This window comes from Periophthalmus magnuspinnatus, chromosome 24, assembly GCF_009829125.3.
Source record: "Periophthalmus magnuspinnatus isolate fPerMag1 chromosome 24, fPerMag1.2.pri, whole genome shotgun sequence".
Taxonomy (NCBI): domain Eukaryota; kingdom Metazoa; phylum Chordata; class Actinopteri; order Gobiiformes; family Gobiidae; genus Periophthalmus; species Periophthalmus magnuspinnatus.
In genome coordinates this window covers 24,449,834-24,473,697 of record NC_047149.1, presented here as the reverse complement: position 1 = coordinate 24,473,697, position 23,864 = coordinate 24,449,834, and the positions used below count along the sequence as shown (strand labels likewise).

Genomic DNA, 23,864 nt, shown 5'->3' with positions numbered 1-23,864 from the left:
AAGATCTGTGCTGTGCTCACACCTACATAAGTCACAAATGATGCACTGTGTGACATCATCACATGAACATTCCACCATCTCCGTGGCAACGGCAGCTCTACACAGGTTTAGAATGTTGGAAAATGAGCATATTAAATAAAAACAAATATATTTAAAAATAAAACACATAATTACATTTGAAAATGTTTTAAATATTCTGTGCACAGTGTATAAATAAAATGGATGGTAGTTAAAATAAAACACCAAAATAATTTTGTCAATTTAATGTTGTGTTGGGTGAGTTTTACATGGAGCCTGTGCCACCTGATCCAGTCTGACCTTTGAAGCTGAACAGGGCGGGGCCTGGTCAGTACTTGGAATGGGAGACCACAGTGGGCCATCAGTGTCTCTAGTGCAAACTGTTGTGTCCTTAAGCAAGACACTTCCCCCTCATTGCCTAAAATGAATGCGATGTGTCAGTGTTGGTGGTAGTGGGAGGAGCTGATGGTGCAGATTGGCAGCCTCACTTCAGTCAGTCTGCCTCAGGGCTGCTGTGGCTACACTAGTCTCCTACCAGAGAGTGGAGTGAGTGAATGATGCAGTAAAGGACTGTGGGTGTGTTGAAATTGTAATCACCCAGGATCATGAGGAGCTCTGCACTGTTCTGTTCAGTTTTACATTTTGACTCAGGACCTTGATACGTTTTGGGTTTTTTTGATTCCCCAAATATTCTTTTAATAAAACTTGAATAAAAATACAGAAATCCTGAAAATGATGAGCAGGAAACAGATTTGTGATCGAGGTTCTAATCTGACTCAAAACGTGAATGAACTGTAAAATGAACCAAATGCAGAAATCTCATTGTATATCCTCATAGTTCTTCTCCATATCAGATGTTTTGGGTCATGTTTTTATGCAGCGCTTTTCCACCTTCAAGTCGCTCAAAGCTCTTTACATTAAGGAACCTCTCACCCATTCACACACACATTCATACACATGTGTATGCAGACACTGAGGACGAGGCGGGTAAAGTGTCTTGCCCAAGGATAAAACGACAGTATTCATCTGTGGGAGTTGGAGTCACACCACCAACCTTCGGATCAGCGGACAAACACCAAACTCAGCTACTGTCGTCTCTTAATGGTTCTGTACTAGATTTTAAACAGTTTGCAGCTCAAAAGCACAGGCCCTTTTTCACTTTATTTCACTTGTTCATCTGCCAAAACAGGAGTAGAATTGCACTTGAGTTCACAACGTTTCCTTGTCTTATTTTAAGTAATTTAATCCATTAAACCAACCAAAAAAGGCATGCAAATTTAAGGTCATTAGTCATCGTCGTGTCCTTGGGCAAGACACTTAACCCATCTACAATTTATCAATCATAAAATGCAATAATTTCATCTCATCTTGTTCTCAGTTTCGTTTAGTTTTCCTGGTTAAATTTACACTCACAGACCTAACTTGTTTACATTGCACATTAACTGAATCATATTACTTTCTGATTATTCCTCTTCAGGGCATCAGCGCGCACACAGAGGAGCTGCTGAAGCATTTGAACTACATCGAGGAGGCTCAGTCTAAAGGCCTGGTCGTGTTCAGCTGGGGCGAGGACAACAACGACCACGCGAACAGGAGGAAGCTCCGAGAGAAAGGCATCGACGGAATCATATACGACAGGTCAGTCAACGGGATTTATACAACTGTTGACAGAAACACATTGTTACATATTTTCTATAGACTGTATATACAAATGGACATAGCTAACCTGCTAGCCACCGCGTTCCAAATAAGAAAAATCGTCACCCTTCTCTCTGTACCTGCTGCTGTCAGACTCATCGTTTTGGTCTTAAATGTTCGTACTAACCCGCTCTACATGATCCTGGTGTTTTTATTTCGCTTTTGTGTCTGTAAATCAAGATATGAACATTAATAACAGACAAATCAGATGCCTTCTTTTCTCGAGGTCGATCCTGCTAACGTTAGCAACAGGTTTAATTGACGGCGATTCTAAGTGCGGGCGGGAAGGGGCGTTACTTTCAACAGCCTCGCTCCTGATTGGCTCTTTAGTTGCTATGATACTCAAAGCTGGAATTCCAAATATGGCACTCGGCTGCAAATTTGCCGCTATAACTGCTGGCCTCGATTAGCTTCATTTTGACTGTAACTGAGTCTAACAACAAACAGGCACACAAACGAGCATTATTGATAGTTAACAAATCAATTACAATGCTACTTCCTATAACAAAATTACATAATTGGATCTCACCTACAGTAATCTTCAGACCTTTCTTTTGTTATAATTTGTTTTTTATGGCATTAAAAGAGGTTGTGTAATTGTTACGGGGTTGGTACAGTATTTTTTTGTTCATTTATAGGTAAGATAAGAAACCATATGCAAAACAACTCTGGTTCACACTAGGCCTGGGATGATATTGAAATTTAGTGTCACGATTATCACGGCCAAAATAATTGCAATTAACGATTATATCACAATGATTATTAAAGTTGCTGATGGTTTAAAATGTTATGGATATGAATAATTATAATGTTAATGTTATGAATAAGTTCTATTTTTAAAGAATTATTGTGCTGTTGTACTTTGTCAGTGAAAATAACTACGATCTAGCGGAGAATATTCTGGATGAATAGGGCCGTCAACTGAAATTTGGGGCCCCTGGGCAAGAAGTCTCACATGGGCCCCCCCTCTAATACAAATTAATAGGAAGAGAGTCCAATTCTGGGCCCCTAAACCCCGGGAAAACAGACTCCTTTGACCCCCCCGTGGATAAGTCGGTTTTTTTCCCTACACATTCTGGTGATACAATGGCGATTATCTCTATTGGCGATTCTCACAATTATATAAACTCTCCCATGAATGATTATTGTCGACCCTTTTTATCGCAATAAACTATATTATCGTTTATTATCCCATCCCTAGTCCTCACACAAAGGTCTGCATGATTCACTCTCTTGTCTTCTGTTAAATAATACTCAAAAATCATTTCCCAGCCCTCATAACAGTGTGTTTATGTAATGATAACGAGAGAGCAGTGATTATCCATGTTCAGATCAGGATACACTGTGTGCCAGGGCTCTGTTACATAAACCTCATTCAGACCCAGAACAAACTACTCTTCAGTTCTGTCCTGTTGTCAGAGTCCACGGTTTTCAGCATAAAAAAAGCCATTGAAACGCTTGAAAGAAGTGGATCATGGGTAAATTAGAGCCTTGAAAGCAAGTTGTTTATTTGCAGAATTGAGGACGTAGGCTTTGTAGCGGCGTTATCGTCATGAAATGGATTCTTAGTTAAAAAAAAAAAACTACAAGCAGAGGTATTTAAAACAACCACGAGTATCATCGCAACCAAAGAGCCAATCCGGAGCGAGGCAGGGAGCGGGCACATAGCAACGCTGTCAATCAAACCTGTTGCTAACGCGAGCGGGATCAACCTCGGGGAAAGAAGGCGCCTGATTTGTCTGTTATTAATGCTCATATCTTGATTTACTGACAAAATAGCGAAATATAAACACCAGGATCATGTAGAGCGGGTTAATACGAACATTTTAAGACCAAAATTGGGTGTCGATGAAGTCAGAAGCGCGCTCATGCTCACTTCCTGTTTGGAATGCGGCAGCTGGCAGGTTAGCTATGTCCATTTATATATACAGACTATGATCCCAACATGTATACATTCTAAAATACTTTTACGTTCCAAGAAAGTCCCAACTCTTCCACCTGGATTCAACTAGTGTTACGGTCTCGGTTACGTGATTTACAAAAGCTGTGCGACATTCAAAGTTCTCGTTTTTCTGCTTTCTAATGTAACAGTGCCTTTTTTTCATGTTTTCATTATAATACGTGTAGTCGGGTCATTGGGTTCTGCGTACACCCGCTTAAACCCAGGCTCTGGTGAGACAGTGTGTTCAGCTGTTTCATTTCCCATTTCCCTTTACTGTGACCTTTGCCCTCACATTCCTCGTGGTCTGGACTCGAGACATTGAACTTTGGGTTAAACTTGGACTCCACATGTACTGACCAGAGTCTCTCACAATCAGCAACTGGAACTGTATATTTTGAGGCTTAATATTTATCATGTGTACAATTTTTTTTTTTTTTTTTTTTGTAATTTATGTAGAAGATGTTGCATAAGTTGCTTCTTTGGCTAATAATTTTTTCATTCTGCTGTTTATATGTTGCAGCTCATGTTTTTTTAACGATATCGTACATTAATCATCAAGCAGGATAATCTCAGTAAACCTTTTTTATACTGTGGCGTAAGCCTTGTCTGACAAATCCAGAATTATAGATGCACTGAGACGATACTGGTCTTGAATCTGTGTCAATAATGAACATTTTCAGTTGTTTTTCTATTTTGATCTATAAATTATTGTGATAAGATGATTTACTGGCCAATGTTGACCCAAAACAACTCATTTTCATCTTGCATATAACTATCTTTTAACATACACCATTTGCATTTAAAGGAAATTAATTATATTTTCAGTCTCTGCTGTGGTACAAGTTAATATCGGGTACTGACAAACACTTAAAGCCAAAGTATTAACATCGGTATCAGAGAAAAAAAGCCGGATCAGTGCATCCCTATCCAGAATAGTATCTCTCTGTGTGTTTTATACAGAGGGATATCAGTCTGGTCACCACTGTCTCTGCTGCAAACATCAGCCTCAAACATCACATTTATTTATTTCAGTGACACATGTAAAACAAAGGAGCTCATGGTCTCCCGTCATTTAGACTGAAATATGAGTCGTCTCACCTCAGATTTCAGACTTGTAAAATTCTGAAATCTGCAGCCGTGTTATTCAGTCTCCTGTAGGGATGGGACAATAAACAATAATATCGTTTATCGCATTAAAAAGGGTCGACCATAATCGTTTGTGAGAAATTATTGGCTTTATATCACCAGGATGTGCAGGAAAAAACTACTTGTCCATGATGTTTTCTTCTAGATCATTGTTCTATTCAATACAATTCAATCTTTATTAACAAAACACAATATCTGGTTCATAGTGAATTACAAAAAACCCCAAAAAACTTCTATAATATATGCAGACCTGAGCGCCAATGTCTTGTTGCTGTCACTTATAACAAAGTACAGAACTAAAACAGTTGTTTAAACATGAAACCTATTCTTAATATTAAAATTATAATTACTCACATCCATAAAAAAAAGTTAAACTGTCAGTAACCGTGATTTAATCGTTAATCACAATCACTTTGGCCATGATAATCACAACACCAAATTTCAACATCGTCCCATGTCCAGCCCCCTGTGATATTTTGTTTTTTTGTTCTTTTTATTTTTACCTCATAAGCAGCCAGATTTGTTTTGATAAGGATGGACTCGGGGAGATTCACCGGTGACTGGATCCCAGGCAACAACATAAAGCTCAAAGTAGTTTCCATATTATCATTTATCGTGATGTTTCTGTTCCATTACATCGTTCTTTAATATTGTTTTTCGTGAGCGGCCCACGTGCACTGCCTCATATCACACCTCTATCTTTCCATTGCAGAATTTGTGATTGCTTGGTGACATATTTTGACTCGAGCGCTCCTGACCCCGTAGTGTTTCTCTGGTTGTTGTCTCTGCATCTTCGTGAATACTCATATCGTAGCCTGAGGTGTTTGGAATGAACAACACCAGCTTAATATCTGCCTGATTGCCAATATTTAGATTAAAACGCAGCCGGAACAAGCACGTTCCCTTGTGATGATGTCAGACGGTTGACTTGTCATGAAAACGTCTCCAAAACAGTTGCTTTTTGCTTTATAAAACTGAAATAATATGACTAGCATTGACAATTGAAATTATGATTTTTCTGCAAGATGATTGGTCAACTGAACTGTCAATCATTTTACCCTGCTTATTTTTATGTATTTTATGTGTTTATGAGCCATGCTATGATACAAAACCTCATATGAAGAACTGACTGCATGAGACTCGTAATGTTTTACTCAAATATTCACTAAAATGTTTGCAACGAGTCGTCCACAGCATTTTGATATTTCCACCTTGTCCGCACCAGTGTTGTCACGATATTAAAATTTCAAACTTAGGAAAAAAATTCAATACTAAGGAAATAACTTACAAACTTACAAATGTAATTTCCAGTACAAACTAATAGTATTAGGTTAATAGGTTAGAGTGTTGGTCCCCCAACCTGAAGGTCGGAGGATCGAGTCCCGCTCGGACCAAGTTCTGTCGTTGTGTCCTTAGGCAAGACACTTCACCCACATTGCCTAGTATGAAAGTGGTGTGTGCGCAAATGATAGGTGGTGGTCGGAGGGGCCGATGGCGCAGATTGGCAGCCTCGCTTCCGTCAGCTGTGGCTACAGTAGTAGCTTACTATCACCAAGTATGGAAATGAATGAATAATGACTATAGTGTAAGCGCTTTGAGAGGCTTTGAAAAAGCGCATTACAAGTGTAAGTCATTATTATTATTATTATTATTATTATTATTATTATTACTATTACCATGCAGTTGAAACCATAGACTGTATAAAGAAGTGGACTAAGTGAGTGTGACGTCACCCACAGCGTTCGTCTCCAGTCAAGTGAAGCTAATCAAGGCTAGAGCAGTTATAGCGGCCAATCTGGAGCCGAGTATCATAGCAACCAAAGAGCCAATCCGGAGCCAGGTTTAGCAGGGAGCTGGCGCTTAGCAACACTGTCAGTCAAACCTGTTGCTAATGCTACCAAAAGAGATTTCAGGGAAAGAAGGTGCCTGATTTGTCTGTTATTAATGTTCGTATCTTGATTTACAGACAAAAAAGTGAAATAAAAACACCAGGATCATGTAGAGTGGGTTAATTCGAACATTTTAAGACCAAAATTGAAAGTGGTGACAGTTTTTCAATAAAAAGTGAATTGGAGCCAGAGTCGATGGAACTGGAAGCGCGCACGTGCTCACTTCCTGTTTGGAACGCGCGGCTAGCAGGTTAGCTATGTCCATTTATATAAACAGTCTATGGTTTAAATACACTTTCCGCTGTTGATACCTGCACAAATGATTATCTAACGTTTTTGTATCGTCAAACCTAACCTTTTGTTGACAAACCTAATTAGGGCTTTTTTCTCCTCATATTAAAGAATTCCAATTTTAGATTAAACTTTAAACCACATAAAGTCTTTTAGCATTAATTTCCTGAACATAAACAATACGGACTTTTGATTATTACCATTTCACTTATAAAAGTCAAATTTCTTATTCCAAAGTCTGTACTCTACTGAGAGGGGATTCGCCGTAGACAAAACAGACCTGGAGTTGTGTTTTGTTTCATTCACACATGTTTGAGTCACACTTTATTATTAGTCTGTAACATCTCCAAAACTCAAAACGCTCTGTTCCACCTTGTGATGTCATGAAGCGGTAGTTTTCAAGTTAATGGCTACCTTTTTTACATTAAGTTTAGTAGAGATTAGCAATTCCAGGGCTGAAATCTTCTTTATGATTCTAGTGAAGGTGTGTGGAGTTTAAAAGCGCCGTGGAGCACTTCCTGTATTACCATGATGACATCACAAGGTGGAACAGAGTGTTTCCACTTCAGATTGGAGCTCAGCCTAAATATGCAGGATTTGTGTGTTAAACATGTGTGAATGAAACAAAACACAACTCCAGGTCTGTTTGTGATGAGGAAACGACATTAGAACATTTAACCTTTGCCCTAAATCACTCTTGAACCTAAACCTGCTTGTGAAACCTTAGCTTCGCACAGACGTTAGCGTATTGATAACCTCTTTAGCGTCTGATCAATCCTCGTTCAAACGCGTCCGGGCCGTCGAGGCAGGTCATCGCTCTCACTAACAGTTAGCGTCTTGTTTGCGTTTGCGGTTGATGGTCATGTGGGGTTGTCAAACACTTTTTAACCTGAGTCTGCATAATGAGATTTAGCCGCGTTTAGCTAAAGCCCAAGCCGCTTTGCTAAACGACCGGTCTTCTTCACAGTCACGCTTCTTTTCTGACAGGTTTTCCTTTATTTAAATGTGCTGTTCCTACTTTTTTGGCCTGGATATTTTTGACACTGCACACTGCATCTTGACAAATGGCTATTTTAAAATGTTTGTGTTTTATGGAGGTTTTATTACAAGGGCTGAGAATCTGAAAAGCCTATGTGACTTTTTAATTTATGTATGTATTTATTTTTTGCGTAGCTACACTTACTTTTCTAATGCACTTTCAATTTCAAATTCAAATGAAAGCTTACGGTAACGTCTTTACACTAGATTACACTCCTAAAAACATAATTATTTATAAAAACTCCTATTATCTTTCTGAGTTTAACATTTTTAGTTTACGTAGTGTGTTCATTGTAGAATATAGTAGTATAGATATAGATGTATTCAATGGCGTCAACTCTGTCTGTTTTGGCTTTACGGATCTTTTGACCATTTAAAAAAGAAAGTATATTTTGTCACTCGTTAACCCAAAGACAGATGTACAATAAATTAATAATTATTATTTTTAAAAATCTATAAATAAAGTATAATAATTATGCAACTTGACTGAGGCCACATCTATGATTAGGCAGAAGTTAAAGGCCAAGTTATAACTTCCTCGAAAACAGACCTGGAGTTGTGTTTTGTTTCATTCACACACGTTTGAGTAACACTTTATTATTAATCTGTCTTTATCTTCAAAGCTCAAAACGCTCTCTTCCACCTCGTGATGTCATGAAGTGGTAGTTTTCAAGTGAACAGCTCCTTTTAGCTTTTAGTTCCATAGAAATTGGCAATTCCAGGAGCTGAAATCATCCAAATAATTCTAGAAATGAAGTTGTGTGGAGTTTAAAAACACAGCGGAGCACTTCCTGTTTTACCACATGATGACATCACAAGGTGGAACGGAGCGTTTTCAGTTTGAGAGAAGAACTCAAAACAAAACAAAACTCCCAACAACATTATAACAGATCAGAAAATGGCTTAACATGGGCCTTTTAAACTAAAAACTATCCACTTATACAGCGGTTTCAGCTTCCTGTATTACACAACTATTTGATGACTTTTCTCCTTTCAAAAGATCTTCTATTTTGTTTTGGATTGTGAATCGCTATGGCAACGGTCACACTTTTTCATCATTCTGAAACACCTGGATTGCAATTGTTGACGTAATGGGATAAATTACATTACATAAACCGATATAAGCGATCCATTTGTTGGTTAAAAACACTTCTAAAGGCGTAGATTCTCAGCCCTTTTTTCCACGTTTTCTTTATAATCTAATGTCTTTTTTTCACTTCTTTTTGTTTGTAGAATTGGTGAGGATCAAGTCGAGCAGCCGGAATTCTTCCAGGTGGAGGCGCAGCATTCTCTGAGGGAGGTGATCACGGAGGAGACGCTGAAGAACTCCACCTGCTCCTGTTACTCCATCCCCTGCTCCTCTGTGGACATGTGCATCTCCTCCAAAGGCCGGAATGGCAGCGCCGAGTCCGATTCAGGCCTCAGCTCCTCGTGAAAGAAAGTCATCCACAAAAAAAACGGGAATACTATCTCAGAATGTAGGAGGATATGGACAGAAGCTGGTGCATTTGTAAAACACATGTTCACTTCAGTTCTTCACAAAATGTCCGCCATGAACGCTGTGATGCTCAAACTCTTCACACTACTCTACTTAAGGAAATATTAGGATTCATGCTGGGTACTCAGGGCACATAAATTATCTTAATTCTAAACCAGGACTAAACCAGGACTAAACAGGATTTACAGGAAACCAGGATAAATCTGTGTGTAAACAATGTGAAAACCAGTCTAATATAGGACTAAAGCAGGAATAAACAGGATCAGCAGGAAACTCGGTTATATTTCTAAATCTAAACTAAGTAAAGGCCTGGTTTATTCGTGGTTTTGCCAAGCTGATTCTGAGCCAGAAGTAAAGGACTAAACCAGGACTAACCCATGACTAACATAGAATTAAACTAGGACTAAAGCAGGATCTATAGGAAATCCGGTTACATTTTGGTATCTAAACTAGGCTAAACCAGATCTAATATAGGACTAAACCAGATCTTTACTAAGCTGGATCTGAACTAGAAGTAAATCTAATCTAAAGACTAAAGCAGGATTAAACCAGAACTAAACAAGAACTAAACAGGATCCACAGAAAACCAGGTTAAATTTGGGTGTCTAAACTGGGCAGAACCAGGTCTAATATATGACTAATACAGGTCCATAATAAGATGGATCTGAGCCAGAACTAAATTTAGACTAACAAAGGACTGAACTCAGCCTAAACTGGGACTAAACCAGTTTTACAGCTGGTCCAATGCAGTCTTAAACCAACATTGACCAAACAATGTAACTAAATAGAAGAGTAAATCATTTTAATAATGAAAAACTGGACATTAACTTCAAAAGGCGATCCCCAGATAAAGCCCACACACCACAGTTTGAGAACCACTGCTCTACCACTGTCTGACACATTTTGAGCCAAGTATCACACGGTTTGGCTTGTATCATGTCCAACGTCTTTTAAATGCTGATTTTCCACACAGACCTGGGAAACTTGTCAGATAAGATGGGACTAAGATAGGAATAAGATGGGACTAAGATGGGACTAAGATGGGACTAAGATGGGACTAAGATGGGACTAAGATGGGACTAAGATGGGACTAAGATGGGACTAAAATGGGACTAAAATGGGACTAAGATGGGACTAAGATGGGACTAAGATGGGACTATGATGGGGACTATGATGGGGACTATGATGGGGACTATGATGGGGACTAAGACGGGGACTAAGACGGGACTAAGACGGGACTAAGACGGGACTAAGACGGGACTAAGACGGGACTAAGACGGGACTAAGACGGGACTAAGACGGGACTAAAACGGGACTAAGACGGGACTAAGACGGGACTAAGACGGGACTAAAACAGAAATAAACTGGGATTAAACTAGGAATAAAACAGGACTAATCTAGGACGAAAACAGAACTAAATCGGAATCAAACCAGGTCTGAACCAGGTCTGAACCAGGTCTGAACCAGGTCTGAAATAGTTTTAAAAATGAGATGTTTAAAAAATGTAAAAAAAAAAAAAAACTTAAAAAAAACTTAAAAAAAAACAAAATTCAAAAAATTCAAATGACTATCCCCAGATGAAGCCCACACACCACAGTTTGAGACCCAGTGCTCTAGTCTGACACATTTTGAGCCAAGTATCACAGGGTTGAGCTTGTACAATCTCGTCTTTATTTCTTTTTAAATGCTGATTTTCTGCTCAATGATTGTGGAATTCCAACAGACTCTGGTGCTTTTTGGTTGATATTTATTTAGCCAATTTTCTTCATTTTTTGCTAGTTAAAGTGCTAAAATCTGATGTAGATTGTAAACAGATTGTAAGTTTTCAAAAGGATTTATTAAATGTTGTCCAGCGTAGCGTTAAACCAAACTTAATATGCAAACACTGTCCATTGTTGAGGTGTCTGCCATATTGGAAGGAATCGCCATAGAAGGATCTTGTTGCAAAATGAGGAAGAATAGAGTGTTTTAAAGATGCTCTGTGTAACTTTTCTGGTGGAGGATCTGCTGTACTCCGCTTGTCGCCATGGAGATGTTGTTCCTTTTGTCGCCGGGATTTTCCACAGTTTGGACTTTTAACTTATCCATCTCCTTGGAGAAGAATATGTGACTCCACCAAGCCAACCATGTTACAGGTTATGTTTTTCAAGGTATTTCTGAGTAATATAAACACCTAATGTTTTAATGCCATACTGTGGAACATTCTACGCAAAGCAAAAACCACTCCAGAAAAGTTACATGTTGCACTTTTAAGAACCCAATGCTATTTTGCTTTGCTTTCTGTATGTACAATTCACTTAACTGGAACTACCTGATTTAAATGAATGCTGATTTTTGTTTTTTTTTTGTTTTTTTATTTTTATGAATGTTATTTATTCTTTAGCCTTGGGCCTTAAAGAGGGGAGTGTTTGTACAGTGGTGACATTCTGTAATGTTTTTCACTTTATAACTTGACACAAACGCTTAAATGGGTTGCGTTCAGAATCACAAACGCTCAACTTGTTTCATTTCACTGTTTTTTTCAGGCACAACCATAGACTGTTCATATAAATGGACATGGCTAACTTGCTAGCCGCCGTGTTTTAAATAGGAAATGAGCAAGGGCGCGCTTCCTACTCCATCGACTCTGGCTTCAATTCACTTTCTATTGAAAAACTGTGGCTCCTCTCTCTGTAACTGCAGCTGTCAGACTAGTCATTTTGGTCTTAAATTTTCGTTTTAACCCACTTTGTGCTAAACCAGCGGTGAAGGAGCGTTACTTTCAACAGCCTCGCTCCAGATTGGCTCTTTGGTTGCTATGATACTCACTAATTGGCCACTATAACTGCTAGCCTCGACGAGCTTCATTTGACTGGAGCTAAACGCTACTTCTGAGAGAGTAAAAAACGGTAAATAAGTAACATAAATGTACTACGAGGATGTTTGAAGAAGCCTTTTTACCAATTTTTGTGTTATGTAAAGTTTAAAGCAGCAGTCGCAGAAGTATGAACCATAATCCAGGCCAGAATATTCACAATCTGACATTTTTAAAACAACAAATTCTAAAAAGATTTGACCTGTTTTTAATGATTAAAGGATTCATGTGGTGATGTCGAACGCAGCCTATTCAGAATTCAGCCGACGATCATTTGTTTTTGCTTCCACCGTTAGTTATTTTCACGTGTTGGTTATAGGCAAAATGTCATGGGGAATTACAGTTGAATGAATTCATCGTATTGTATAGAATAAATGTATAGCAAGGCAAAGTAATGTATACAGTACAACGTCAGCATCCAGTCGTAATCGCACAAATCCAGCTACGGAAATGGAATAAATGACTTTTGCATGCTTTGTATAGTTGTAAATAATGATAGGAAAATGGACTAGTCTTAAAACATGTACTGCCATTACTATCTAAAACTATATGGTAATGTAAATAAAATGTCAGCTTTTGGATTTTTTTGTTGTTTTTTCTTGGATGTGGTTAGTCGAGATGAGGCTTTTTGAAGACGCAACAATGTAGGTCACTGAAACTGGAACTCTTAAAATGTCAACACAAAGTTCAGGTGTTTTGCTACTTCTCATTTGACGATAATTGTAACGCGATATTTGGCTTTTACAGTTGTTGCTAGACCATAATAATAATAGGAAGCATGCTAGCTAGCTTATTAAAATTCAAATTAATAAACAACAACAAAAAAAAAAAAGACTACTCAGTTATTTTTACATGTAGAATACTTTTGTTTTACATTTGTGTTGGTGGTTTAATATTTATCATGCCTCAGAATTAGCATTAGCGTTAGCATTGAGACACAAACATGCCTCTTTCTAAACAAAAGTGTCTCTGGTGAAGTGTTCATTAATATTTGTGTGGTGTTTAACATGTTGCAGCTCCTTGTCCACTGTCTTATCTTTAATTTATTCATTTCAACGTGACTCTGCAAAAACGTCAGAGAGATACACAAAGCAATAATTCAAAGATAAGCAAATTTACATTGGCCAGACAGACGGCTAAGGGTGTGTTCAAGCTGTATTCCACAAATTTGCATTTGAAGCTGAAGAAATGGGCTAATCTTTAAGAAAATATACATAGAACTGATCATTTGCAGTGGCATTTTGTGTTTGTCAGCCATTTGTGTATTGTTAAAACAGATTAATATCCTTGACCTACTTATTTACCTCTGCAATAGGTCGTATGAAATTGATATACTACTTGATAAGCGTCTATTTTAAAGTAGGATTCTAGTGTAAGGAAATATACCAAATTTCTTCCGAAGACCAGGGCTACTGTAGGACATAACCCGCATTGAAACAAGAGCAAAACAACGGTCACCGGTCTCCAAAACTGACCAGTAAAAGTGTCACATGAAAAACCAGTTATATTAACAACAACAACAACATATAAACAGGAACAAGAACAGCAAAGGGCATCAACTGTGAACTAAACACAAAATATCAGACCATTACAAGTTTACAGCCCAGGTTACTACTTGATACAACTGATATAAGTAATTAAATAGCCTGCCCTACATGTTATTGTTGTTATCAGTGAAATTCAGTGTTCTTTGACAGCATAAAACTAAGAAATAATGGTAAAAATAAACTGATGTATGTGTAAAATAACAATGAAGATTAAAAATGTACTTTGGCAGACTATAAATACATATGTAGAGTGGACAGAGCAACTATCAGCACTAGCAATACAAATAGATGAAGTATTGTTAAAGTGAGTTGTATGTTATGAGTGAATGCCAAAGATGTTGGCATTAAAGTTATTTCATTTGACTAGTTTCTTATCTAACTTCCCATGAACACACCCACACCCATGAATAGGCTATTTTGTGTCAATAAATCAACAAGGGCGTTTTAACCCTTGCACATACAGTAGGTACAGTAGTATGTTTGGCACGCAGTTGAATAACATAGTTGAATAATAGGGATTATACGCCATCTGCTGTTGAAATCAAGTCCTACTAAATAACTTTTTTTAATTAATTTTTTTTTAATTTATTAACATCAAAATAAACCAATACATTAGGGATAAAATTGTAATAAAATGATGGAATATATTTTTTATAAAGTAAGCAAACCGATAAATATGATTTCAACTGGTCACCGGAAGTTGTAGTTTTTTAGTTGGTAAGTTCCTATAACAAGCGGTTACGTCTTTACTCAAAAGAACTACATTTCCCAGTGTGCACCCACCATTTAAGCTTCCGAAAACACGCCCACGCTTCATAAACCCATCGACTGTAATCCTCACTGTACCTAACGTCTGCGGATATTTTGGCGTTTTTATTAGTTAATTCAAATAAGATAAAAATGGACACCTCCGGGAAAGAAAAGGAGGCTATTCAGCTAATGGCCGACGCCGATAAAAAAGTGAAATCTTCGGGTTCTTTTTTGGGAGGGATGTTTGGAGGGTAAGAAAGCACTGCACCAAAGATAAACAGCTAGCGTCACTGTTAGCTGCAAAGTTGGCACGCAGCAGGTTTTTATATGACAGTGTTTTTCTAGAGCGTATATTTCGTCTGTTTTCACTTATCTTATCCTGTATTGTCTTTATCTTTGACTGACAGCTTGGTTTAGTTAGCATTAAGCATCTTTTGTAAACAAGTGGGCAAATCACTGCATCATGTTAAGAGCTAATGCTACTAAAGCTAACCTCAAAACAGTCAATTAGATGATGAAAATAGCATCTAATCAGGTCTATTTTATGGGCTTTTTACTCTTTGAATTTGTTCCTATAAAGATCTAATAAATAAATACAGATATAAATACAGATAATTATTAATTGCTAAAATATATATTATTATTCATTACAATTTTTTATTATTAATTGCAATTGTTATTATTATTATTTACTACAAAATATTCACTTTTGTAGTAATGGTAGTAGAGGTTTCATTATTTTTCTTTATTATTTCTTTATTATGTAGTAAAGGTAGTAGTAGTAGTAGTAGACACAATTAATTTTTATTTCATTGTTTAATGTTTTGAATGTCCTTATATTATGTTAGTTTTATTGGAAAGCAGTTTGGTCACCATGAGTGTTGTAAAGGGCACTATAAATAAAGTTTAATTGATTGTTATTAGTAGTAGTGGTAGTTGTTGTAGTGTTAATGGTAGTAGTATTAGTCATCCTATTGTTTGGCAGATGTTGTTTTGTGACAGGCTTTATAAATCTCCAGCTAATTTGGCAGTGATTAATCCTGAGTTTTATCAGTGTCACAAATAACAGGTTCAGAATTACTTGTTTAATATCGTTAATTGCTATTTTCCTAATTCCCACAATATCCACAATTTATATGGAAAAATATGAACCTACTTTGTTTGCCTTTTTTCCAGAGGTCATCACAAAGTTGAAGACGCGTGCGAGATGTACTGCAGAGCTGCCAACATGTTCAAGATGGCCAAGAACTGGAACGGTACGAAACTTTTAAGACTTTTAACGTTGCTCGATTTCAGTTGACTTCGCGACATTATATAATCCTGTAGTGCTTATTTAAAATGGTAAAAGCAAATTATCTGTTGTCACCTGCAAGTTTGATGACATGATTGGAAATATAATAATAATTTCTTAGTTTTTAGTTTCCTTTTTACTTTGAATTAGAGTTGTCAAAAGTATCAAAGCTCAAATATTAATTGATGCTAAAGCTAGTATTAAAACTAGATACTCATTGGAGCAGGTATCAATACAAAAAATAAACAAACAAAAAAGGACATATTTGACACTTCCTGAACAGTTTTTAAACTGGTCCTGAGCTTTATCAGAACTGGCAACATGAAGAAAGTACTAGTTATTTATTTATTTTGTGTTGAAAAGTCAAAGCAAAAACATCTCCATGACAACAAGCTGATAGCAGAGCCTCCACCAGAAAAGCTACACAGTGCAACTTTAACCGTTCCTGCAATTAATAATGATTTTTTTATGTTTCCCCAGCGGCTGGAGGAGCATTTTGCAAAGCCGCTCGTCTTCACATGCAGCTGCAGAACAAACATGATTGTGCTGTCAGCTTCATCGATGCAGGAAATGCTTACAAGAAGGCCGACCCAAACGGTAAGAAGACATTTTTATTATTTGTTAGAACTACTTTCAAAACTACTACCAATGTTTGTTTGTATATTGAAATATTGTGTGTTCCTTTTCTTAATGCTGCTAAGAGGCTATAAAGTGTTTGAATGCTGCCATCGATATTTACGCAGACATGGTAAGATTCATGTAGACAGATAGGTTTATTTATTTATTTGACTGGGACAATGCGTGTTAATGAACAGACATGATTCAATATGAAAGTAAACACACCAGATTATAGCCTAATTTCCATCCAATTAAGGCTCATTGCACATTTCCCATTATTTCAGGCAGTTTGGCCCATTCATGACATTTACATTTTACACCCACCCCCTACATATTTGCTCATACAGGCAAAGGTATCTGTAGTTTACATAAATACAGTTTACAGTGGATACTTTTTACTTTTACTTCACTACATTTGAGAGCAGTATCTGTACTTTCTACTCTGAAAAGTAAAAAGTACTTTTCATATGATTTGAGGGGTTATTTTTACCATGTTCGTGGAAACATCCTGACTCAAGTTTTGGAGTTCAAGCTTCGACTTTGAGCAAAACAAAAATAAATACACAAAATTCATGAGAAAAATTAAGAAACTGATGACTGTTACTATGACTGGTTACTGTGACCAAAATATGTCTAATTTTTGAATCAATATCACTACATTTACACTTTAACAAATTAACAACACTTGTGTGAAATACTTTTACTTTTTACTCTTAAAGTACATTTTTAAACGTATACTTAAATACTTTTTTTATGTCATACATTTATTTTTACTTGAGCAACTTTTTACCTCTGTATCTGTACTTTCACTAACGTAACAAAACAGAGTACTCATTTTCAAACCTGTTGCTAACGCGAGCAGGAGTGACCTCGGGCAAAAAAGGCGCCCGATTGGTCAGTTATTAATATTCATATCTTGATTCACGGACAAAATAGCAAAATAAAAACCCCGGGATCATCGTGAGGGGCCGCAGTTTTCTAAAGTAAAGTGAATCGGAGCCAGAAGCACATCCATGATCACTTCGTATTTGTAACGCGGTGGCCAGCGAGTTTGTCATTTCTATTTTTATAAACAATCTGTGCTTCACGTCAAGTTGTCGCCATAGCAACCAAGTGTCATTAACAACAATACAAACGGTTACATAAACAAGCAAAAAAAGGCGCCAACTCTGAGCTAAACACAAAACATCACATCATGACAATATTATCTAAACGGTAACTGCGTCTCTTTACTGTCCCGTCTCATCAGGGGAGGTTCACCATCGCAGCTAAACATCACATCAACATCGCGGAGATCTACGAGTCTGAAATGGTGGACATTGAAAAGGCGAGTAACATCATTTTTGTGTGTTGTCATTGTAGAGGGAAACCGGTTTGATCCTTACAGAGCAAATATTACGTCATAAAAGCTTTTGAATCCCTGAATTGAATGCTATTGTTTTTTTTGTTTGTTTTTTTTACAGGCCATTGCACACTATGAGCAGGCAGCAGACTACTACAAAGGGGAAGAGTCCAACAGGTAATGTGTAAGAATATGAGCTGGTCACTGATCACATGTTTTATATAGAGGAGGGTGAGGTGGGTTAAGTGTTTTGCCCGATAACACAACAACGACATTCATTTGTGGAAGCTAGAATCGCACTGCCAGCCTTGTTGATCATTTTGCAAATAGCTTACCTACATAAAAAGATGTGTTCAGGCTGTCTATTTCGCTATTTATACACCAAAATTTATCCGAGTTTGGTTGTACAGTTGTCCCTCGCCACATCACGGTTCACCTTTCGTGGTCTCGCTGTTTCGCTGATTTTTTTAGTACAACTTTTCATGCTTTTTTACAGTGTGAACATGCGTCGTGTCGTGCGTCCTGATTGGCTGTTGGACTGTAGACCATTGTCCATCAGTCTCCTCCGTGCCGTGTCTCCTGTCCAGTACAGAATGTGTTCAGACAAATTCACATAAACGTTGGATCTCAGTGTGACTCTGAAGTGCTGTACGTTTGCAATTTGTTTTCTCCCCGACAAAACCCACAACGTCGATGAAACGTTCTGCACCGACAAAGACGCCTACGAAGGTTTGAACTTTGAGAGAGTTTAAACGAGAGAGAAATGTGAGAAAGTGTTAACGCCAGTGTGACAAAAGTGTATAAAGTGTGTGGTGAGGGGTTTTACAGACAAATACATAGAGAATAATTATAAAAAATAAAGCTGATACTTCACGGATTTCGTCTATTGTGGGTTATTTTTAGAAAGTAACCCCCGCGATAAACGAGGGACCACTGTATATTTAAAATCTATTCATAAAGTGCCAATTTTGCTCATTTTACAAACTCACATTTCACATAACAAGTATAAAATAAGTAAATCGTTGCTGTTTTGTTCTTAGTTCTGCCAACAAATGCCTTTTGAAAGTGGGAGCTTACTGCGCTCAGTTGGAGCAGTACCAGAAAGCCATTGAAATCTATGAGCAGGTGCGTATTTACTTCCTCTATAATATAATATAATATCTGTTTTTCTTTAATATAAACTCATGTGAAACTTGTCTATGTTTCTAAACAGGTTGGAGCCAATGTAATGGACAACCCACTCCTGAAATACAGCGCCAAGGAGTATTTCTTCAAAGCCTCTCTGTGCCATTTCATTGTGGACGAGCTCAACGCTAAGGTAAGTCGTCATGGCAACCAATCTAGACTCACTGCAAAATGATCAAGAATTCAGAATATTTATTTTAAAGGTCTATTGTGGAATTTCTACTAGCAAAAAGCTTAAAAATATAAAAATAACAGAGAGGTTGTCTTGAATCAAAAAGTCTGGTTTATTGAATTAATTGAAAATACATTTTCTGTGTATTTATACCGTATATTTTTAAGGTTTTTACTATTAGAAATTCCACAGCAGGTTCTATATTTACACAAAATTGACTCTTGTGAGGTTTAAGTCATGTCATAATGTTGTTACCTCCTCAAAAACATACTGGAGTTGTGTTTTGTTTCATTCACACATGTTTGAGTCACACTTTATCATTAGTCTGTAACATCTCCAAAACTCAAAATGCTCCGTTCCACCTTGTGATGTCATCAAGTGGTAGTTTTCAAGTTAAAAGCTGCTATGTTTTTACCTTTAATTCAGTAGAGATTGGCAACTCCATGGCTGAAATGATCCAAATGATTCTAGAAATGAAGGTGTGTGGAGTTTAAAAACACAGCGGAGCACTTCCTGTATCACCACATGATGACATCACAAGGTGGAACGGAGCGTTTTCATTCTTTCAATCTAGATTATTCCAATACAAGTCTGAAAATATACACGATAAATGATCTCTCGCTCATACAAACTCGTACAAAGTTAATTGCACTGTGTAGCTTGTTGCCATAGAGATGTTATTGCTTTGCCTTGAATGTGTCACAGTACAGCATTAAACAAATCCATCTCCTCTGCCACGTCAGATCTTCGGAGAGACGACGTCGCTCACAAATCATGTCTTACAAAAGTTGCGCACTAAAGACGCCTGTAATTAAATAAGTGCAAAGATAGACACGTTTAAAGGCCTACTGTGGAACATTCTAAGATAGACAAAGTAGAAATATTTCCATAGAGATGAGCAGATACACAGCCACACCAGAGAAGTTACACAGTGCAGCTTTGATACACAGAATTCAAGTCATTTTAACGTTAGCTAAAAGTTTTTTGTTTGTTTTTTTTGCATGGCCAGACTTATTTTTACATTTTTACATTTTTATCTCTCTACAGATCGCGATTGAGAAGTACGAGGAGATGTTCCCTGCGTTTTCAGACTCAAGAGAATGCAAACTGCTGAAGGTGCCCCGGAAACCCAAAATCTAAAGATCTCACAGGACGCTGTGTCTCCCCGTGTTGTTTTATGGAGTAACTTACATTTACTTTGTGTTGAAACAGAAACTTCTGGAGGCCCATGAGGAGCAGAACAGTGAGGCGTTCACAGACGCAGTAAGTCTTGGGATCGTGTTAACTCTTATGAAGTTTTAGCTCTTCACTTTCTGTCCCTTGTGAGTTAAAGTACGGGGCTGGATTCTTTAGTCACTTTTCCATGAGCTTGTAGTTTTGGAAGTTTCGATAGTTGCAGTTCACTTTGTGAAGTCGATTATATTGTCAGAATCAATCCATTTTCTTCCATTTATCCAAAGCTGAGTCGCAGGCGCAGGAGTCTAAGGCGAAATGAGTTTTTTAAAGCGCAATTCGTAAATAAAGTAACTTCAAGAGCCAAAGACATTAAAATCACAATACAACAAATCAAAATAAAAGAATAATCACAAATAATCATCACAAAATGAACATTAAAAGTGCAGGGACTACCAAACTTCCCCCCCACCCCAGACACTTCCTCCAGCTCCTCCAGTGGGACCCCAAGGCGTTCCCAGGTCAGCTGAGACATGTGATTCCTTCAGCGTGTCCTGGGTCTTCCTCCAGGCCTCTTCTCGGTGGGAGATGCCCAGAACATCTCCTCAGGGAGGCGTCCAGGAGCCACTAAAGCTGCTCCTTTACTCTGAGCTCCTCCCATGTGACTGATCTCCTCCTGAGCTACTGTCAAAATATGTTTAAATATTCAAGAAATGTAGTTTACAAGAAAAAAAAAGAGGAAAGTCATAACATATCTCAATGTATCTGTGAAACAAATGTGGTTCATTGGGCAACTGTTTGCTGTTTGAGTAACATGTCAGGAGTTATTTCCATCGTATCTTTTTTAGTTTTATATTAGTTCAGTAATATTAAACCAGTTGCTGCTCTTAAAATCATATTCTATTTTCTTCCTCTTTCATGTTAATTTAACAAACCATAAAACAAACAGACCATTTTACTGTTCAGTTTCATCATACGCCCATATTGTTTCATCCCTGATACAGCAGAATACCAGCTGTGTATAAAAAAAAAAAAGAAAAAACGAGATGTTCTCATGTATCAATAAATAAAACAATAAAAATAATAGCTTTATTTAATTGGGCTAAGTCATGTATATATATTTTTTTAATCCCACATACAAAGCCAACTGAATTAAACACAGATATTGCCGTGTACATTATCATTGGATATTGGACGTATGGGACTGGATTCTTCTGTCACTTTCTATGTTCAGTTCTATTTAAGGCCTTTAGTTTTGTCTCAATATTCAAAACAAAAACAAAAAAATGTCGTCACAATAATGGTTTGGTGATACTGACAAAAATTAATCTCAATATATATATTTTTTAATTATTATTTATTCTCAAACATTTGACAGAACACAGACAAGTGAGAATAAGTTCATCACAGAAAATATATAAAAAAAAAGTTAAAGGTCCTAAAAAATGGACTCTTGGGAGTTGTCGTAGCAATAAATAATTTAAAGGTTCTATATTACGCAAAATTAACACTTGTGAGGTTTAAGTCATGTTTTAATGCTGTTACCTCCCCAAAAACAGACCTGGAGTTGTGTTTTGTTTCATTCACATGTTTGAGTCACACTTTATTATTAGTCTGTAACATCTCCAAAGCTCAAAACGCTCTGTTCCACCTTGTGATGTCATGAAGTGGTAGTTTTCAAAGTTAACAGCTAAGTTTTTACCTTTAGTTCTGTAGCGATTGGCAATTCCAGGCCTGAAATCTTGTTTGTGACGAGGAAACAACACGATAACATAGATCAGAAAACAGCGTAACACGAACGCTTTAATTTAGAAATAAAAATGATCTATTGTCTCTTAAAAACTCTCAAATTCATATATATATTTTTAATGATTTATATCGCGACCTGTCGTTAAATGTTTGTACTTTGTTTGTTTCCAGGTCAAAGAGTTCGACTCCATCTCTCGTTTGGATCAGTGGCACACGACTCTGCTTCTCCGCATCAAAAAGACGATCCAGGGAGACGAGGGCGATTTAAAATGAGTCCGTGGAGCCGTCACTCTGCATGTTACACACAAATATACACCGAGGAACACATATCTATCTATAGTATTCACATCAAACACTGTCTAATCTACGCTGCTTTCAAGTGCGGGCGGGAAATTTGAGTTTTTGGCGTGTGGGGAGTTTCTATTATTTGTGTTGGTGGAAACGTAACAGCGGAAAAGATGCTAAGTTACGTATAAATTGTAAACAGATTTCGGTTATTTACATTTGGGGTTTACTGGATTTATGTTTGTCACAGCAGTTTTTAAGTGAATAGTAGTTGTTAATTTTAGTTAAGAGCAGTAATGGAAGAAGTACTCAAGATGGAGGACACAACACAACAAAATATCTACTCACTTTATACAATTTGAATGGTGAAAAGTCCTTAAAATGGCCGCTATAAACAGAAAGCTAAAACCAATGAGTGAAAGTAGTACTCAGTTCTGTTACTTAAGTAAAAGTACAGATACCACAGCAAAAAATACTCAAGTAAAAGTAAAAGTATCACTTGAAAAAATCTACTAAAGTAAAAGTATTAAAGAATCTGTTTAAAAATGTACTTAAATGTTCTCAGTTCTGTTACTTAAGTAAAAGTACAGATTCTGGAGCAAAAAAATACTTAACTAAAAGTAAAAGTATCACATGGAAAAATCTGCTTAAGTAAAAGTATTTAAATACCTGTTTAAAAATGTACTTAAATGTACTCAGTTCTGTTACTTAAGTATAAGTACATACAACTGAATGGTGAAAAGTCCTCAAAGTTAAACAGAAAGCTAAAACCCATGATTAGACCATGAGTGGAAGTAGTACTCAATTCTGCGACTTAAGTAAAAGTACAGATAATGCAGCAAAAAAATACTAAAAGTAAAAGTATCACATGGAAAAATCAACTTAAGTAAAAGTATTAAAGTACCTGTTCAAACATGTACTTAAATGTACTTAATTCTGTTACTTAAGTAAAATTAGATACCAGAGCAAAAATAAATAAAAAATATTCAAGTAAAAGTATTACATAAAAAAATCTGCTTAAGTAAAAGTATTAGTAAAAGTACCTATTTAAACATGTAGTTTAATGTACTCAATTCTGTTACTTAAGTGAAAGTACAGATACCACAGCAAAAAAATACCCAGGTAAAAGTATCACATGTAAAATCTACTAAAGTAAAAGTACTAAAGTATCTGTTTAAAAATGTATTTAAAAAGTAAAAGTATTTTGTGCGTATTTTGAGGTTTTATAAGGGTTCAAATGTAGTGATTTTGTTTTTTTCTAGCTGTTTATTTTTGTTGCTCAAACTATGAGCGTGTTAAAAATAAACCCTCAGACTTTTCAACAAGGCGCAAACGATAATAAAAAATACTTTTACTTTTCAGTCCAGTTCAAAAACAT

General features: G+C 36.9%; 2 protein-coding genes across 3 annotated transcripts in view; both read left to right on the top strand.

The window, feature by feature from the left end:
- Nucleotides 1-11,017, top strand: part of gpcpd1 (glycerophosphocholine phosphodiesterase 1) — a 43,113-nt gene extending 32,096 nt beyond the window's left edge. For both annotated transcript variants that reach the window (XM_033990843.2, XM_033990844.2), the window contains exons 18-19: nt 1,496-1,656; nt 9,256-11,017. In XM_033990843.2, coding sequence (XP_033846734.1) covers nt 1,496-1,656; nt 9,256-9,457 — 363 coding nt within the window. In that variant the 3' untranslated portion in view covers nt 9,458-11,017. The remainder of the gene's footprint in view (nt 1-1,495; nt 1,657-9,255) is intronic.
- A 3,724-nt stretch (nt 11,018-14,741) lies between these two features.
- Nucleotides 14,742-23,453, top strand: napbb (N-ethylmaleimide-sensitive factor attachment protein, beta b). Its single transcript, XM_033990845.2, has 11 exons — nt 14,742-14,922; nt 15,848-15,927; nt 16,443-16,559; nt 16,664-16,710; nt 17,830-17,907; nt 18,044-18,099; nt 18,963-19,047; nt 19,136-19,240; nt 20,327-20,395; nt 20,492-20,542; nt 22,373-23,453. The coding sequence occupies exons 1-11, from the start codon at nt 14,822-14,824 to the stop codon at nt 22,472-22,474; spliced, it is 891 nt and encodes a 296-aa protein (XP_033846736.1). The 5' UTR covers nt 14,742-14,821; the 3' UTR covers nt 22,475-23,453.
- Nucleotides 23,454-23,864: the final 411 nt, after the last annotated feature.